General features: G+C 52.6%; 1 protein-coding gene across 1 annotated transcript in view; it reads left to right on the top strand.

The window, feature by feature from the left end:
- The window catches only part of NOS1 (nitric oxide synthase 1), a 71,738-nt gene extending 56,777 nt beyond the window's left edge, over nucleotides 1-14,961 (top strand). Inside the window, exons 21-28 of the mRNA XM_069497505.1 lie at nucleotides 4,728-4,921; nucleotides 6,598-6,767; nucleotides 9,397-9,607; nucleotides 10,304-10,391; nucleotides 10,773-10,894; nucleotides 11,935-12,083; nucleotides 13,424-13,618; nucleotides 14,839-14,961. Of these exons, the coding sequence (XP_069353606.1) occupies nucleotides 4,728-4,921; nucleotides 6,598-6,767; nucleotides 9,397-9,607; nucleotides 10,304-10,391; nucleotides 10,773-10,894; nucleotides 11,935-12,083; nucleotides 13,424-13,618; nucleotides 14,839-14,961 (1,252 nt within the window). The remainder of the gene's footprint in view (nucleotides 1-4,727; nucleotides 4,922-6,597; nucleotides 6,768-9,396; nucleotides 9,608-10,303; nucleotides 10,392-10,772; nucleotides 10,895-11,934; nucleotides 12,084-13,423; nucleotides 13,619-14,838) is intronic.
- The last annotated feature ends 4,483 nt before the right edge of the window (nucleotides 14,962-19,444 follow it).

Genomic DNA, 19,444 nt, shown 5'->3' with positions numbered 1-19,444 from the left:
CTAATATAAGTGAGTCTTCCTACCACTTTATTTTAAACCCAATTATACTCTGGTAACACCCAAAACAAAGTAACCTCTTCCAAATGAGAGACCTACAGGTAGCCAATGACATTGACCGATCTCCCTCGTGGTCCTCATTCCCCCAAGTCACGCCCGCTAAGACCTGACTCCCCAAGCTTTTGGCTTTGGTGAAAGGACACAGTCCGTCTTGCTGCAAGTATCGTCCTCAGACCTGGTCACAGGGCGCTGGAGGTCGTGTGATCGCTGCCGAGCGTGCCGAAGCTATTAATGTCATCACCCGTCTGAACAGGACACACTAATGTCACCCGAGATTGCAGGCGCGGCTCTGGCAGCCAGTCTGTTCTCCCATTAAGCTTACTCCACGGCTGTTTTCAGGTTTTACAGCTCCTCACAATGTTCAGACCAGGCCCGTCCATCCCTCTACTTACAGAAGTCAGGTTTTTAGCACTAATGAAGGTCTCTGTGGGATCCCTGTTGAATGGAATCCTTTTCACTTTGCAGTTACCCCCAGGAAGATCTTTTGAAAGGTTGATTCTTTGCATAGCGTAGTACAAAGAGTGGGTTCTGAGGTTCTGACCCCAGATCTGCCACACAGGAGCTGTGTGGCCTTGGGCAATTGACTCAGGTGCTCTGAGCCCCTTGTCGCCTCACCTGTGAAAGGAGAATGATGAGTATAAAGATGGCTAATGTGTATCTAGAGCTTTCTGTGTTGCAAACACTGTGCTTGGATCGCTCGTAATCTGAGCAATCCAGGGAGTAGGTACTGTTATCATCGATGTTTTAAATATGAGAAATGACAGTTAGAAAATGCAAGTGACTTTTTCAAGGTCACGCAGACCCGGTTATCTGCCTCCAGAGTCAGTGTGCCAAATGGCTACACAGATGGCCTCAACAGCATTGCGAGGCTGCTGTATTAAGGACAAGGGACATAAAGCGGTTAGCATATCACAGATTCTTGTCACTCTTCCTTATCCACCCCAGCGTCATGTCACCTGCAAATTCAGTGTGTGTGTTTTCTTTGTAGTCTTCCAAACCTTTGATAAAAGCGACAACAGCATAGAGCCCCGGGGCACTCGTGTTCTCTCCCGGACCTCAAACATTAAAGGAATGGCTTGGGGAAATTAATCTCTTTGCATAATTAGCCAAATGCAACATTCAAACCATAACAACCTCTGATATAAAGCGGGACTCTGTATTTGACATACGTATCTTTCCATCTCTGTCCTGCGAAAGGTATGACTCATGTAGCGTTAGAAGAGAAGGTCTAGGAATCTACTGGCAATTTCCTACAGCAACAAACTATGAAAGGCTAGTTTATAAAAATTATGCCCTAAATCTTAATCAGCAAGGAAACTTGCAAATGTTTTGATTTTAAGTTGAATCAAGGTCCTAAATTCAGCCCCTACACACCTCGGGGAGGGGCAACTAACTCTTAGGTTAGGGTCTAAAAGTGACTCACAGGAGAATAATCCCAATAAGGTTAGGAACTGGAACATTGTATTAAAATCGGTTACAAATTTGCACAAAAAAGGACCAAATCATACCTAGGTGTTTATCTCTTTTAAAGCCTGCTCTGTAGCACTACCTATTTTCAGACTGGATACCATTTCCAGCTTTATAAGGCTTAAAAAAAAAAAAAAAAGATAATTGAGTAGAAAACCATGACTCTCCCATTTTCTCCTGCCCAAGGCCCAAGTTGGGCTGTTTGGCCCAGGAGGCCATAACCGAGATATCACTAATCACCCCACGAGAGACCCTTAATGGCGAGCAAAGTGCTTGAGAGCCAGGATGCAGCCTTTTGAGGGTGATCCTTGCAAATCTTAACAGAAAAGTGACCACAGTCACCATCACCACCTGGAAATAAATTTTCTAATGTGCACAAAACAATTGGCAAAAGATACAGAAGAGAGGGTATAATGAGCGCTAATGGGGGGAGGGGGAAGAGATAATTAATCCTAGACGTTGGGAGGAAGGAAAATGCAGAGTTTGAGGTGAGTCTCTAAGGGAGGGTGGGCCGTAGATAGGCAGAAGCAAGGAGGGGGTTCAGGAGGAAGGAACAGCAGGAGCCAAGGTTAAAAGGGGCCTGAGCGCTGGAGTGCTTTGGAGAATGGCAGATATTACAGTGGAGAGTTCTTGGTGGGGGAATGCTTAAGTCTCGCCTCCCTGCAAATGAGATTGCTTTTCTGCAGCCTTCCCCATCTCAACAGAGGAAATCAGCATTTGGCTTCAGCCAGAACCTCTCAACTTGTCTCCTTGTTTCTTGGCTTCTCTCTCAAAGATCCATTTTCTAAACAGCAGCCAGATTCCCCTTTTTCCTGCCCCCGGGCCTTTGCACGTGCTCTGCCCCCTTCCTGGAATACTATGCTTATAGATCTTTGCATGCCCACTTCTTCCCATTGCTCGGGTCTCTGCTCAAGTGTCAGATCACCAGAGAGGCCTCCCTGACCGTCCTATCTGGTGGCAGCCCCTGCCCCACAACCTGTCACCACCCACCAGTCCACATCACCAACCCCACCGGAGATGTTTTAAGTGACTTCTCCATGAGAACAGGACACTTGGTCATCCTCGCCCCACACTCTCTCACCAGTGCCTAGAATAGTGCCTGACCCTCGATACAAACATGTTGAATGAACGAACCTTGTTAACTCAGATGGCTCACAACTGACAGTATTGACACTTTTCATGGAAGAAGGAACATTAGCTATTTTTTTTTTCACTGTTTAATGCTGGAGGTTAGCAGATTGTTCTTTCATCTGCGAACCTGTCATTGGACCACCACCAAGTATGTGTGCATACATGCATGTGGGCGTGTACGTGGCCATAAATACATCACACGCAGGGGACATTCTGGTGGAGACTGGGACAGCGCCCACTGGTTGGTGCTGTCCCAACACTGCCCTATTCCCCCTCTCCCTCTACTTCTCAGTGGCCCACACGTGTCCCAAGCTTTAAGAAAAAATTGATCATTTAAGAATCCTACACTGGCAAAACCCCCAGCAGAACTGAGATTTAAGACAATCGGTTTCCGGGCCACTGCTAGTCTAGAGCGTCAGCTTCCCAGCAAAGCATGGAGGACCACCTATCGGGGTGGGACCACCGGCCATTCCACGCCGGGGCTCTCAGCCAGCGGCCTGCAGCGTCCCCGGGTTAAAGTCCCGGCAGGGGCAGAGCCTGGGCCCCATCCGCCAGCCAAGCTGCCCCTTGGCCGCAGGGCCACCCTCTGCCTCGATCAAGAGGACTCGAGGGGAAGTGGCTGTGCTGGTGAACCAGCTCAGCTAGGTGGGACCTCCGCGTTTCTGTTTTGTACAGATCGCGATGATCTCGAAAGAGAGCGGGAATTGATTGCGGGCCTTTCAAAGAAAAGCTCCCTCCGGGTGGGCGCCGGCGGCTCCCAAATTGGAAGCCCCGCAGCGCCCCCTGCTGGCCGCCGGCCTCTGCTCGTCCCCTGCCCGTGGCCCGTGGGAGGCGGTGATGTCTTCAGACCCGTGTGAGCTCAGAGGAGAATCAGTTGCACAAGTCCGTGTAATTCACAAGATCAGTGTCCCACGCGGGGCAAACCCTGCCCAGGGAAAGAGAGCGGGACCCCAGACCCCCAACCCTGCCACTCACGATTATGGTCGCCAAGCTCCCCACCACGTTAAGGGCAGGGGTGCCTTGCTTCCAGAAAACACTTGACACCCCAAAATAATGTGCCAGCTCAACTACTGTTAATAATGGTGGCTATTTGTAGCACAAAGGGGCTCTCGGTTGTGCCAGAAACGCCTCTAAATAGCGAGTCCCATTGGTCTATTCAAGCGTTGATTTACATACCATAGAGACTATAGAAACTTCGTGTTGAATATCAAGCATCTCTATCCACTGAAACCCAGTTGGCAGCGCAGAAACAGCAGATCTGAGAAGCAGTCATAGCTCAAAGGGTGCAAAGGCTTTGATTTCCCAAAGCGTAATCTGCCCCGGCGTTTGCAGGTATTATGGGAAGTGCAGAGCATCTGCACCAGAACCGTAAAAGGGACCGGCACAATCCCATTCTGAGAGTTCATTCTTGAAGCCTTGTGGTTAGCGCGGGACTCCTGGACTTGAAACGCGGAACTCCATGCGAAAGGGTGTGACCTGGCAGGCGTAAAGGAGTCTCTCCGTTTTCTGTCTAGATCTCTCGATTTTGTGATATTGGAGAATTTATGCATGAGAGGAACCTGTGCTTAAAGCCAGGTCCTCTTTCCTCTACCTTGATAATATGAGGATGCCTGTTGCCAAGGGGATGAGTTTGAAACTCCTAGGAGAGACAGAATGTCACAGTTTGGGGACACTACTGCCTGTGGTTCTGATGTTGTGCTAGTCCTCGAGGGAACCCCTCTTGGTGCTGAGAACAGGGTGCCAGAACCCAACACAAGGGCTGAGGACAGGGTGCCAGAACCCAACACAAGGGCATAGAGAAGGAGGGAGGGAGCAGCTATGTGTGATGCTGTTTTGATGATCCAGATGAGCCCTGGGACACAGCCATGGGATTTGCAATGAGGACTTCAAGGGTGACCCTCATACAAGCCTCGGTGTGGAGTGTTAGGGGCACAAGCTGGGTTGGCACAGGCCCCAGCAAGAATGAGAATGGAAGGAGGGGGGTTGCAGCCACCAAGGACAAGTGAAGGAGCAAAGAAAGGGGATGGTGGCTGGTGGCCCTCGTCCTATTGTTCCCCTGCCATTCCCTGCAGCCGCTCGACCATCTTCGTGCGACTCCACACCAACGGGCACCAGGAGCTGCAGTACCAGCCTGGGGACCACCTGGGCATCTTCCCCGGCAACCATGAGGACCTCGTGAACGCTCTGATTGAGCGGCTGGAGGACGCGCCTCCAGTCAACCAGATGGTGAAGGTGGAGCTGCTGGAGGAGCGGAACACGGCTCTGGGTAACACTCCCCGGCGCCCTGCCCTGCTCCGGGGAGGCCAGAGGCACTGGGTGTCTGGGGAGGAAGAATGGGTCTCTTCTTCCCGGTCACCAATCCGGGCGGGAGAGCGGGTCTCTGTCACTTCCACCTTAAGAGGCTGAAGACTCCCCCTTTCTCATGGCTGACCTGGCGACCTTGGCCCAACGTCCCTGATACCAGGACATCGTCGATGGCTCGCCATTGAGAGAAGGGGTTTTCCACCTTCCTGCATCAGCTAGATGCTGGTGTTAGCAGTAGCCACTCTTCTTACTTTCTTTGTCACCACCCCCAAAAAAGCTGCATTCCCCACTGCCCACCAAGCAAAGAGCAGCTGAAGTCTCATCCTGCCTCCTCTTAGAATCGAAAGGTGCTATATGAAGCACTATGGCCAGCTAGGGATCGAACCCACATTCTTGACCTCGTTAGATCAAATTCCAATCTGTTTAAGTGGCCTTCCTTGACATTCATATGGAAGAACTTTCACAGGCAAATGGATCTCAGTGCCTTCACCTCAGTAAGCACAGGTGGGCTCGGGGCTCAGGTACGAGACACTGCAGTGACCTTACCTGGCAGCCCATGATACCGTGACTGTCACATAGGAGCCAGAGCGTAAAGTCAGGGCAGAATGTGAAAACAGTATATAGTCAAAGCCCTATTGAAAATCCCTTAGGAAGGCACCACTTTGCAGAGACTCTCTCTTAATAAATCCAACCCAGCCAGTTCTTCCTCTGTGTTGAAACAGAGCTTTTTTGCCCTCTTTCTTTCTGTTTATTTATTTGGTTGGTTTTTGGTTTGTTTGTTTGTTTGTTTTTGGTAGAGACAGGGTCTCACTATGTTGCTCAGTCTGGTCTTGAACTCCTGGCCTCAAGCGATCCTCCTGCCTCAGCCTCCCAAAGTGCTAGGGTTATAGGCTTGAGCAACAATGTCCATCCTGAAACAGAGCTTTTTATCTGGGGTTGAACGCCCGATGAAGGAGAGCCTTGTGTTTAGGGGCCGTATCGGATGGAAAGTACACAGAGGCCGTACAATGTAGTAGTTAGAACAAGGTCTGAGGCCAGACTGCCCGACTTCACACTTACGAGCTGTGCAACCTTAGACCAATTCCTTCACCTCTCTGTGTTTCCTTTTTTCTCAATGGGGATAAGCATAGCACTGACCACTTTGGATTGTTGTGATGATCAACTGAGTTAATAACATAAAGGACTGAGAATAGTATTCGGCATATAGAAAGTGCTAGATAAATATCAGTTAGCCATGTCTGTAATTCTGAACATTAGCATCCCACTCAGGGGGTGCGAGGCTGACACCAGAGAGGACAGATGGAATCAGAGTAGACTCAAATCGCACGCTCAGTTGGAGGCTCATTGCGTAGCATGCCAGTGGACTGTCTCGTGCTATTTTAATACTTTCATATTTATCTCCTCCTCTGATGTTTATTTTTTAATTTTAGACTAGTTTGCCCAATTGATTTCAGCCATACTTCTTGCACACACGAGGTGACCACACAGTCCCCCGGATGCTGGGTGTGGATGGGAGGAGTGTGGAAGGTGCCGAGCTAAGGGGTTGGGCCCCCTCCTCTGCCCTAAGGGCAGGCCTGGACCCTGAACTTGAACCCAAGCCCTCGGCAGCCACCCCTCCCCGCCGTTGTGCCCCCGCAGGCGTCATCAGTAACTGGACGGACGAGCACCGCCTCCCGCCGTGCACCATCTTCCAGGCCTTCAAGTACTACCTGGACATCACCACGCCGCCCACACCCCTGCAGCTGCAGCAGTTTGCCTCCCTGGCCACCAGCGAGAAGGAGAAGCAGCGTCTGCTGGTCCTCAGCAAGGTGGGTCCCTCGGCTTCGCACAGCCCTAGGGGGCGCCTTTCACCTGGTCGCTGGAGTTGTGAGGCTGTTATTACAGCAGGATTCCAGCAGGTGGCGGTCTTGAGCAAAGGCTGCCATTTTCCAATTTGCAGAAGGTTGCCACGTGGGCTAGCTATGGATAGTTGGGTTTTGCTAGGCATGACCACCTCTCCTCCTTCTAGCTAAGGCCCGACAAAACAAGAGTGATCTCCTTGAAGTTCTCTGGCTGCAAGAGATATTGCTATTCTAACTCTTCCTACCTTCCTTTAGAACCTTGAGCTTCCATGAGTTCCATCTTCACTCATGCTTAGAAGAAAAAGAAACTGAGAGAATCGTACAGTGCCCTGGTTTAAGGATAAGCTTTTTCTGATACAGATGAGTTTTAGGTAGGGCTACTGGATCTAAGAGGACTCTGATGCTAAGGTGACCCACACAGCCTCTACCACCCTTGCTTAGAAACCATGGACTTGCCTGTCCCAAGCTGCTGCAGGACCTTGCTCAGTAAGAATCCTACCCAGGAGCCGGACACGGTGGCTGACACCTATAATCCTAACAACTCAGGGGGCTGAGGCTGAAGGATCACTTGAGGCCAGGAGTTTGAGACCAGCCTGGCCAACATAGCAAGACCCCCATCTCTAAAAAAAAAAAGAGAAAGAAAGAAAAGAATCTTACTCAGGAGGACCACCCAGGGGTTCCTCCCAGTGGGGGCAAGCCCCCAGCAAAGGAGGGTTTAGCTTTCTTCTGTTATCCAGGAGAGGGAATTGAATGGTGAGCAGCAAGGAAGAGGCTCATTAGCGAGTGCATATTATTAGAAATATGAAAATCAACACCAGAAGAAACAATTAAAGAGTTTTAAGTGCTTTACCTCTGGGGAGTCGGAAACAGATGGCAGAGGTGGAACAGGAGACCATTATTTTTAATCATAAGCTTTGCAAAATTATGTAACTTTTTAGACTATAAACAAGTATAACTTTAAAACTTCTAATGAATGGGATGGTGTGGGGTTGGTTAACAGGAAGAAGGACCAGAGATTGCAGTGTTTGCCTAGGATTATTTAAAGTCCAAGTTGATACACTTGCATGTCTTAGTCCATTTCTTCCCAAAAGTACACAGACTCCAAGATGGGGTTAAATGAGCAAGGATTTTTATTAAGGGAAGCACCTGTGTGAGAGAAAACGAGAAAGCAGTCAGATCAGGCTGGGAGAACCCTCAGACCTCAAAACAAGTCTGGTCCCAAGCGAAGGAAAGGGAAGAAAGGTTGGGCGAGAGCATCCCAGACTGCATTGCAATTTCAGGAAGGTTCAGCAAGGTCCTTGGGGAGGCGTAGATCCCTCCTGTGCTCAGTCATGGGCTGGGAGCAGCCTGGGGAAGCCTGACCCGGTGCCAGCAGGCGATGATGTCAGTTTCAGGTGGATGTCAGTTTCAGGTGGATGTCAGTTTCAGGTGGATGTCAGTTTCAGGTGGACGTCAGTTTCCAAGAGTTGAGCGCTGAGGCTTCTGGTCAACTGTGCTCCTACAGCTGAAAGCCAGTCAGGCTGGCTCTGAGAGGCACAGTCTCAAGGACGCCATACCCTATTAATAAAGCAAGAACGGTCTTTAGGAACGTGGGGAAAATCTTTGCTACATGGTGTATTTGCAATAGACTTTACCCCTGGCCTCAGAAACTGAGCCTCCCGTACCGGCCATGCGGGGCTGCCCAGGGCATCTTCTGAGATGTGGGAAAAATATCTCCAGAGCCCCAGAGAGTTCCTCTGTTCCCTGGCAACATCTGGGCTTTGCTGTCAACACGCCCCCAAATATATGTTCCTCCACACAGCCCAAACTGTTTTTCCGGGGCTGTCGCCTACCATGATGAAAGTGATCCACGCGCTCTGAGCATGCATCTGCCGCCCCCGCAACCAACAAGTCTGCATTCTGTGCCCGCTACCGCCTGCCACCACCTCCCCTAACCAGTCATGCGCCCTCCTGCGGCGCTTGTCCTTCGGGAGTATATGGTGGCCAGGAGCACAGATCCTGGGGACAGACTTCCCAGAGCGGGCGTGGGCAGACCTTTTCTGCAGGGGGCCGCTGGGTAGTAACTCACAGCCCATTTAGACCCTGTCCCAACTATTCCACTCTGCCTTTGTAGTGCAGCAGCGTAGACGATACATAAACGAATGGGCGTGGCCACGTTCCCATCAAACATTACTTATGGACACTGAACTTTTAATTTCATATCATATTCTTGTGTCATGAACTGTTATTCTTTTTTTGATTTTTTTCTCCTGACCATTTAAAAATGTAAATACGATTCCTACCTCATGGGCCACACAAAACAGGCTTGCGGGCTGAAGTCTGCCACCCCCTGGCTTAGATTCAAAACCCAGCATAAACACCTAGTCGTCATAGGTCCTCTTTGACCCTCAGTTTCCTCATCTATAAAATGCGAATAACAGTAAGACCTATTTCATAAGGTCCTTGGGAGAATTAAAAACTGGCATAGAATAATTACTGTTTAAGTGTTAATTTTAACTACTTTTATGTTGCCTTCCTCCCTGGACCTCCTCGGGTCCTTGTTGGAAATACGCGGGAGCTGGGTTCAAGCTCGTCTCTGTCCCTCTCCTTGGCACAGGGTTTGCAGGAGTACGAGGAATGGAAATGGGGCAAGAACCCCACCATCGTGGAGGTGCTGGAGGAGTTCCCGTCCATCCAGATGCCGGCCACCCTGCTCCTGACGCAGCTGTCCCTGCTGCAGCCCCGATACTATTCCATCAGCTCCTCCCCTGACATGTACCCGGACGAGGTGCACCTCACTGTGGCCATCGTCTCCTACCGCACCCGAGGTGGGCGGCGTTGCTGGGACAGCCTCCTGGTCTGCGTCTTCTCCCAGGGGCCCCCTGGGGGTCTCCCTAAACCACTGCCCACCCACTAAATCCCAAATCCCTGCAAGGAGACTCATGCCCAAGACCGGGACACTGGGGAAAGAGGCAGAAGGTGAACTGTCCCCCGGGGCAGAGCCAACTCTGAGCAGAACTAGGGAAGAGGCAGGACATGCATTTGGAAGCCTCAACTGTCCCCAGTCCCGAGGTCCCTTTTACTCTCTGCATCCCCTCCTGCGCCCAAGGCAGCGACTAGAACAAGCCACCACCACCCATTCCCTGGGGGAACTCGCTGCTGCCTCGTGCTCAGCTAGTTGTGGGTCAGATAACTCAAGCCCCGTGTTCTCCCTCCTAGATAAAGCCCTTAAAATGCACAGTGCCCGAGAGAGCTCTCCGACCAGGGTCCCAGCAAGCCACCCAGAGCACCTTTCAGCGGGCAGGATTCGAATCCAACCCACCCCTACCCAACAGGACCCTACCCAACGGCTCAATACACCGTTCCCTCTTCCCCTTTGGAGGAAGTGAACCACACAAAATTCCAAGGCAGAAACTTGGCCCTGGGCCTGGGGGTGTTCTGCATGGGAGGGAGTGGGGAGGAGACCATCAGGAGGGCAGCTTGGGGACAGCGGGTGACCCAGGCCACCCGGGTTATTCTGCTAGATGGAGAAGGACCAATTCACCACGGCGTGTGCTCCTCCTGGCTCAACCGGATACAGGCTGACGAGGTGGTCCCCTGTTTCGTGAGAGGGTGAGTAGCAAGCAGAGAGAAGTGAGCAGATGTCTCCAGTCTGCACATTGATGTCACCATGTGGGGTGAACGGACCGGCCGGGAGGGGTCCCACTGCCCTCTCTGATTCAGCTCAGCAGCAAGGAGAACCGGGGAACGGAGCAATAGCCAGACCCTGGGGACCTCCCGTTTTTGGAATTTTGGCATTCCCCTGATCTGTGGGACTCCCACCCTGAAAACATTTCTTACCTGCCTGCCCCCGTGGAAAAGCCACGAGTCTCACTGTACGTCTGCCCGAGACGGACACCGGGTCTACCTGAGACTCAGCAGTTCTGCATCAGATTGGAGCCCTCCAAGACTTCTGACTCTCTCTCTCTGTCTCTCTCTCTCTTCCCTGTCCAGCGCGCCCAGTTTCCACCTGCCCCGAAATCCCCAAGTCCCCTGCATCCTGGTTGGCCCAGGCACCGGCATCGCCCCCTTCCGAAGCTTCTGGCAACAGCGGCAATTTGATATTCAGCATAAAGGTGGGTCCCGAAGCCGGGCGATTCCGGCGCCCTAGACCTCGGGAGAAGAGTGGTGGCGGTGGCCATGGCGTTGTCCCCCCATTGCGTCACTGCCTGGGGAGGGGCAGGCAATGCAGCCTCCGTAGGTGAAGTTCACGGCGTAATTCGAATGCCTGTCCGAACAAATCTCCCACCGCGCTTGTCCCGGGGCCTGAAATTCCATCCCAGAGGACATTTCTTTGACTGTTAAGATGTAGCTCACTCAGAAAATCCAAAAGGAGCGATAGGCATTAGTCCTTCTCAAATGGCTGTGTTTATGTGACCGTCGCAAAGACTGCCGTTCAAGAGCAGGCCTCGCTGTGTGACGGACACGACAGATCAGCTCCGGGAGAAGGAGAGAGAGAAAGGAACCCACAAACCGTGGCACATATTAAACACGGATTCAGTGAGCCCCTAATAAATGCCAAACAGTATAGTTGGCGCTGGGGTCGCAGCGATGAACAAGACAGAAAAACAACTCAAAGAAAAAGCAAAGTCTGCCCCCTGGAACTGTCGTTCTAGCAGAGTAGCCAGCGTTTGTAAGGGACTCGCTAAGCACCAGGCACGGTTGCAATGTTTCACGGCTGTTTCTCACCGTAAGCCCTGGAGGCACATGCTACTGTATCTGCATTTTGCACGTGGAGAAGCTGAGGCTTGGAAAGTTAAGTAACTTGTTCATCTTCACACAGAGCTGGGATTTGAACCCAGGACATCTAGCTCCAGAGTCTGGGCTCTTGGCGTTACCCAGTGGTGGGGGCTGCTCCGTAGTTGCGGGGGCAGAAGGAAGGATTGAGACCCAGGGAGGGAAGGGTGGTCTGCCAAAGTCTGAACACGTTTTACTTCCATCTTCCGTGTGTGCACACGTGTCCGTGTGTCATGCACATACCTGCCTGTCCCGGTGTTCATCAGCCTGTCTGCATGGTGCACACTTAGCTCCCAGAGCCCCACCCCTGGCCCCTCAGCGACTCTCCCCAGATCAGGTAGCAGAGCCACTGGTGACATGAGGTCTTCCCGGTCCCCAGGAATGAGTCCCTGCCCCATGATCCTGGTCTTCGGGTGCCGGCAGTCCAAGATCGATCACATCTACAGGGAGGAGACCCTGCAGGCCAAGAACAAGGGGGTCTTCAGAGAGCTGTACACGGCCTACTCCCGGGAACCGGACAAACCAAAGGTAACCCCAGCCCGTCCACAGCGCCCCAGCCCAGCGCACACGCACACAGTGGTGCACACACTCCGAGAAACCCCCCACCCTCACCCATCCTGACTCCCCTCTGCGAAGTTGCTCTGTGATTCAGAAAGCGCGGAGAGGGAAAATATCTATTTAAAATATTTAACAGCCCACAGTTTATGATTCCACTTACACGCAATATCCAGAATCGGCCAATCCACAGAGACAGAACGTGGATTAGTGCTTGCCAGGGGCCGGGGGAGGGGGACACGGGAAGCGACTGCCAATGGGTACGAGGTTTCCATCCGGGATGACAAAGTTCTGGAACTAGATAGTGATCGGAGCATAACGTGGTGAATGGTACCCGACGCCGCTGAATTGCACACTACAGTGGCTACAGTGATAAATGTTATGTGATGCGTATTGTACCATAGTAACAAATGTTACAAATGTTTAAAAATAGGAACTTTTGAAAAATATATTTAACAGCCCACGAGAGGCGGTACCGGTCAGAGAGGACACAGGCCATACATAGGACAGGAGCACGTTCCTATTGGACCTTGGGGTGGTCCGGGGCACCCCAGGGACACGGCCAGGACACCTGGGGCGGGAGGCACGCGCTGTGTGTGGGCAGCGGCTGTTTGACACCCCGAGTGGGAGGGTGTCAGGAACAGCCGGAACAGCCCCGCCGGGTCACTCCAGCTCCGTGTCAGCCTCCCTGGGGGTGGGCAGTTTCCCGGACAAGTTAAGGACACCCTGAATAAGCAAGACACGTTCCCTGGAGGCTGCATCAGACACCCCTGTGCCCACCTCACGTCCCCTTAGCCCGTCTTTCTCTCGCTGTCACTGCAGCCGTGGCTTTGCAAGTTGGAAGCTGCCAGCCCCTCACCTCGCCCCGTCCCTTGGGGTTCTGCCCTGGGGCTTCGCTGGCTGTCGGGCACAGGGTGCCCGCGGTATCCAGCCCCGCAGCTAGAAGTGTGCAGGCGTTAACACCCCATGGGTGACCGCCGGCCACTGGGAGAGAGGAGAGGTAGTTAATGCCCCGCTCCTGCGCCCCTCCAGGGGCTGGTTCTGGGGAGCGCTCTTCCCAGCTCCCCAGGGGTCCTCGGCAGAGTTGAGCTGCAGGTGCCCAAAGTGGGGGGCAGCACGTTCAGACACCCTCGGATTGGCTGTCCCTGTGTCACTCCTCTCAGTCCCCCACTCTGGTTCCCCGGGATCATCTCACAAAATATCCTCCTTGCCCACAAACCCCTGAGTCAGTCTCTGCTTCCTGGGGGGACACGAGCCACAGCAGACATGTCACATGTCCCCGCCCCTCCTCACCGGCCCCCTGTCGCCTGCAGAAGTACGTGCAGGACATCCTACAAGAGCAGCTGGCGGAGGCCGTGTACCGAGCCCTGAAGGAGCAAGGGGGCCACATTTATGTCTGCGGGGACGTCACCATGGCCGCCGACGTCCTCAAAGCCATCCAGCGCATCATGACCCAGCAGGGGAAACTCTCGGCAGAGGATGCCGGCGTGTTCATCAGCAGGCTGAGGGTGAGTCACAGGCTGACAGCCAGTCTCCCGTCTCCTCTTCCTCACCCCAGCTGTCTCGACGATTAGGGGAGGTTGAGAAAGTGGGAAGAAAAGCTGGAAGTGCAGGTGCAGATGTAAATATGGTTGGAGGCTGTGGCGCATGAAAATAAGTAGGTGAACCTCTGGGTAACTAGACAGAAACCATCCTAACCCAAGCTGTCCTGCTCTCAGAAGCTGCAGCACTGCTCTGTACAGTTGTACAGGTTGGGCACTGCACAAAAAAAAATCTGTCCAAGGAAGGCAAGTAGGATCTGAAAGCCACCCCATGCTTGTCTCTCCACTATGAAGGAAGAGCCTTTTCCTCACTTGCCCAAAGGCTGAGTAGTGGCTAGTGGCAGCCCAGCAAGCAAAGTCATGACTGCATGACCAACTGCCCCAAATAGAAAAAACTGAGTCCCAGACCTCCACAAAGCTCCAGAGGTGATTTTTTCTTTCTCCCTGCTTTCCTAACTGAGCAGTGATCAGGGATCAAACATTTTTGCGGAAGAACCCCTTGCTCTATACCCGATACCAAACTCCAGTAGGTTAAATTTAAAAAAAGAACTTTCTGATAGAAATGTCATGGATCCGAGGAAAGCTGTGGAGACCCCATGTGCTCAGTCTCTTCAGTCTGGCCCCCGAGAGACACTTTCATAGATTCCCCGGGACTTTGCAGAATAGAGTTGAAAAATCACCCCAACTAAAAATGATCCCGCTCTACAGATGGGTGACTTTCTTCAAAACCTTTGACACCAAGGGATGCTGGGACTTCACTGAGGGCATCGTCGTGCCCTGTTCGCCCAGCGCATGTTCCCAACCCCTGCCCTTCTCAGCAGAGATGCATTTTCCCCTTGTTCGATCCTCAAGAACACTGCCCTTTGAGAATATTCTAGACCGCCCACCCCTCAGTTCTGCCAAAGGACCTCCCATAGCTTTGTAAATTCTCAGGTGCCTGGTCACTGCTTCTGGATGGTAACATACGTGTTTTCTTATGTTCTTTGCCAACTGGGCTAGAGCGGCCCCATGTCCTGGAAAACAGAGTCTTAGACGCCAAAGGTACCTCGGGGACGCCGGCTTCAGCCTTATTTCTTTAGGAACCATCTTCTTTAGGTATATTCCATTCCAGGTGACAGCTCAGTCTGTCCCCTCTCCAAGCCCCTGTCTGGCATCTGAGGGCTGTTTTCTAACTTTCTGGCTCCTAGGATGACAACCGGTACCACGAGGATATCTTCGGAGTCACGCTGCGAACGTACGAAGTGACCAACCGCCTTAGATCTGAGTCCATTGCCTTCATTGAAGAGAGCAAAAAAGATACCGACGAGTAAGGGGACTCCGAACCGGGCAGGGGGCGGGCAGAGCCCTCTCTCCCAGGGCCTTGGTGGGCAGGGATGTCCCCAGACCGCAGCCCCAACACCAGCCGAGGACGTGTTAGAAATGCAGATGCCCAGGCCCCCAGCCCAGCTGGATCTGGAACTCGGGAGTTAGGGCGCAGCAGTTTGCATTTCAGCGGGGAATCTGCATTTCTCTGGGCCCCCTCGGGCAAGGCAGGGGAGGGAGCACCTGCTGTGGGAACCAGCCTCTGCCTGGGGCGCCCCCTAGTGGCAGGACGGCGCCTGCCTCTGGGACGTTGAATTCCTACCCATTGCTTTGGTGGCTTTTGAAACAGCTCCCTCACACCCCAAATCGCTGAGGGCTTTCTCATGGATGCGAATTACAACTCATATGATTTGGACACTTTCACTCGGCCTCTAGAAATTGCCGGCAATAGTCAGAGGCACCGTGAGATTGGGATGGAATCTCACTGTTTAAACCTTACTGTAAGTCCGTGACACGGTGACCTTGATAGTAACCTCACTGCCCAGCCCCTTCCCCCCACCCGTCCCCTGCCACCAGAACACGTGGAAACCACCACTGTATGCCCGTCACCTTGGATTATCCAGGAACTCAGCCGTCTCTTTTTTCAGTAGCACAAGACACACTACTCATTTCCTGAACTCATCATCCTCATTGTTTCTCCTTAAGACAACACAGCAGTCACAGAAACATACTTTTGCATTCAGTAGGCGCACATCATTGCCTTTAAGATCGCCATTTCCGTAGTTGTCAGAAGGGAGACCCTTTCGACGTCCCTGTTCCTGGCCGGACGTGTGGGTGCGCGAGCATTCGCTGTTCACTTATTTATTCATTGGAGACAAGCCCCTTCCACATGCCGGGTCCTGCCCAAGACACCAGGGCTGCAGAAGAAGTGACAGAGACGAGGCCTGGAGCCTGGAGAGTAGGGGGCTCCCTCTGGGTCCCCCGGCGCTGACCCCCTCCCCACTTCTCCTCCCACAGGGTTTTCAGCTCCTAACTGGACCGTCTCGCCCAGCTGGATGCGGAGTGGCCGCCCCAAGTGCCCCAGCGGGGGCGGCTGCAGGTTTTGTAAGCGCCGACAGACACTGCTGAACCTTCCCTCCGGGACCCCGCGTAGCCCTCGCTCTGCCTCTCTGGTCCTTGTCGCTGTGTCCTGGTTTTCCTCTTCCTGGTCCTCGCCCCCCAGTGGTTTCCTCGGCCCTCCCGGGATTGCCCCTTGAGTTTTCCTGCTGCAATGCGATGCCTTTATACTCTGCAGTGGCTCTCACGAAACTCTGTCCCCTCCCCCTCTCTCTTGCTGACAAGGACAAATCACGGGTGCATGAAACCACTGGAACGTGGCCGCCGCCCCTGTTCGGGTTTGTCCTCCGGGGTTCCCCTGGGAAGGCCGCAGGCGCTGGACACAAGGCCTCTGAGCCAGTCCCTTGGCCGCTCAAGTCTCCCCCTTCTCCTTTTCTATGATGACGCTTTGGTCGTGCGTGTGGGTGTGTGCACGTGTGCCTGTGACCGGCCGGGTCTCTCGTCTGTCCTCTTGCCTGCGCAAGTGTGTTGATCTTAGATCTGAGTCCTTCGCCTTCGTTGAAGACCTTCAGTGCCAAGAAACACGCCCCTGGCCCGTGTTAATTCTTCTCGCATCCATAATTAAGGGTCCACACTGGTGTCCCTCGGAAGCCCCTAACTGTCCTGGTTACAGAGGGTCAGGGCTGGTGAGTGGAATATGACGAGTAACAGGGAAAGCAGCATCACAGAATTAGAGGCCAACGCCGGTTAGGGGAGCCCTCACTAGCAAATGAACCCATCAAATGGATGGGGCAAAACCCCTCTCCAACCCCCCCATCCCAACCAGGACCACCTGATGTGGCCACTTCCATCCCCCCTGCCCCAGGCAGTCCCCTCCACAAGGCCCAGAAGTGACGTCCACGGGAGTGTGCTGGAAATAAAGATCTTGGGTGACTTGGGACAAGTCACTTGTCCTCAGGTTCCCCTGGCCATAATGCTAGCAGCCTAAAGAATACGAACGGGCTGAACTTTAAAGTTTTATAGCCTGGAAACAGTATCAAGGAAGAATATGACTTTTGTTAATTCCCTTAAATGAGGCTCGCTGCTTCCCCCTTGGGGATAAAATAACGAAGGCCGGTTTAAAGTGGATCAGGTTGGAGAGAAATACCGTATCGATGTCCTGCCACGTGGCTTCTGCAGTAGGAACGTTTGGCCCTCTAAAATCGATCCCCGGGTTTTTAAACCTGTTATAATAATTTTGATGAATCAATGCCCCTCAGCTCACATCACAAATGAGCAGCAGGGTCTTCGTTAGGAATTGGGGCTGGTGCGATTTCTCCGGGAGGCAAGCTGTTGAGTTTACCCTCTCAGAGCAAACAGCGGGAGGGGGCTCTCTCTCTACTTGAGTGCTGAAAAGCAATGTCAGGCAGAACCCAGAAAGCGCCAAGAAATTCTGGTGACCCTCCCAGCCTACGGGGATCAGCCCGGGGTCCCCAAGGATGGAGAAGACGCATTCAGCCCGTCCTGTCCTGTTTTGATGTGTTCTGTCCTACAGAAAAACCGTGTTCCACTTATACACTGTGCATGGGCATTTCCTCCTGGATGCCCAGTGTGGGCGCCTGCCAAAGAGAAAGTGTCCTGGCCCTCTGTGGACGGGCTTTACAACGGGGTCACCGAGACCCCAAAGGGCCCAACCTCCAAGACCCTAAAAGAGAAAACCGCGTCTCACCGTCCTCCACTGCCCCTGGCAGCCCCCGCCAGTGTCTCATTCCTGGCACACAGATTTGACTTCATGCCAGTTATAATCTCCCCTGCCTGCCTTTGATCCCATTTTCTCCTGCTCGGTCTTCCACAGACAGAGAACAAACACTCAGCACCCCCCATAACGCCAGCTCTAACCTGGAGGAAAACCATTGTGACAACTTCTTTCCTGCAAACACAATTCGGGCTCCCAGTAGATCTTCTGCTAAGGGATATTTTTCCAACCCTTTACACCTTTGCAAACACTTCCTAAGCTGCCACTAATTCCCCAGGCCCTGAACTGCTGTGTCCAATCTGCATCAAAGAGAAACTGATCGATGCTTTCCTCTGCAAGGCAAGCTTTATGTGCGGAATCTTTTCCACCACCAAATAAATCCTTAGGAGCACTTACTATGTGCCAGGCACCGCCTCCCTGTATATCCCTGCCCTTCCAGTAGCAGGCAGACAGATGGCAACATTACCCCGTTTTGTTGGGGAATCCAAAGAAACAATATTTATACAGATAACCAGGACTCATCTTTCTTCCCAAGAAGGATTTTTTTTTAAATATATAAGTAAACACCTTTCAACCCAACACGAGCTGCTTCATGGCTCCTGGCTAGAAGACAGGAAGGAGACCGGTCTGATGCGTTTCTGTCCCTTTCCTGGAATCCCCATCAGAACCCTCAAGGCAACGGGTAGCGTATGGAGGGAAGAGGCAGCGCGGAGTCCAGATTTAGAATTGAGCTCAGATCCAGGGTGGGTAAATGCTGCCCTCTTGTGGTGGTTTTTAGGTCAGGCCCCGTAGCCAGAAAAAAGGTGCAAAATGGGATTGAGCAACAGGTGAGCAAAAATAAGAGTTGATTGGGTATTTGAGGGTTACCCAGCTGTGGCCCATGTATTGCCCTCCTCCCCTCGAAATTGGCCGATAGCAGCTCCAGCCCCATTTCACAAAAGGGAGCTTGGCCGGGAGGAACGAGACGTCTCCCGTAGCAGGGAGGCCGGAGCACCATGCTGTTCTAGCGTCATACGAATCCCGCTCCCACACCTGTGTTGCAGAAGAGCAGAAGCAGTTCTAAGCTCTTATCGAAGTGAGGGCTTCCCTTGGTTTCCCTGGAGTGAGACAGCCGGGTCTTGCTTCGCTGGGGAACGCTTCAGACCCCCCAAAACAGAGTCTGGGAAGCTGACCTGGGTGCCAGTCCCGGCTCTGCCCCTGTTTACGCAGATGACCGTGGGCGGATCACTCGGCCTCTCTGAGTCTGGACAAGCCAGATTGAATGAGACGATGCCTGTAAAATGCCCAGTGACAGCACCTGTCCCAAAAGTTATCGAGTTGCAATTTTTCACTCTTGTAGGTTAGAATCTGGTGGGGACAGACATCATTCTTGTAATTGACATAAATCTCTGGAGTTTGAGAAATGGGTGGGGCTTTACTGGTGCATTTTGAAAGATAGGAATTTGCCAGGAAGTGGGAAGAGCAAGAGGAAAAGCATGAACAGGGAGCACGTGGGGTAAGTCAAGGCTGAAGAGGGTGGCGGTGGTGAGGGATCCCTGGGAAGACAGGCCCGGACCGGACAGTGGAGAGAGGGGAGGAATTGAGACTTGATTGAGTAAGGAATCCCTAAGAGTGTTTTCCAAAGGGGAAATCAAGGTGATTGGAGTTGTGCTTGGAGAAGAATGTTCTGCCAACACCATGGAGCGTGGCCTGTTGAGACG

Source organism: Eulemur rufifrons, chromosome 21 (genome assembly GCF_041146395.1).
Source record: "Eulemur rufifrons isolate Redbay chromosome 21, OSU_ERuf_1, whole genome shotgun sequence".
Lineage (NCBI taxonomy): Eukaryota > Metazoa > Chordata > Mammalia > Primates > Lemuridae > Eulemur > Eulemur rufifrons.
This window is presented reverse-complemented; position numbering and strand designations above follow the sequence as displayed.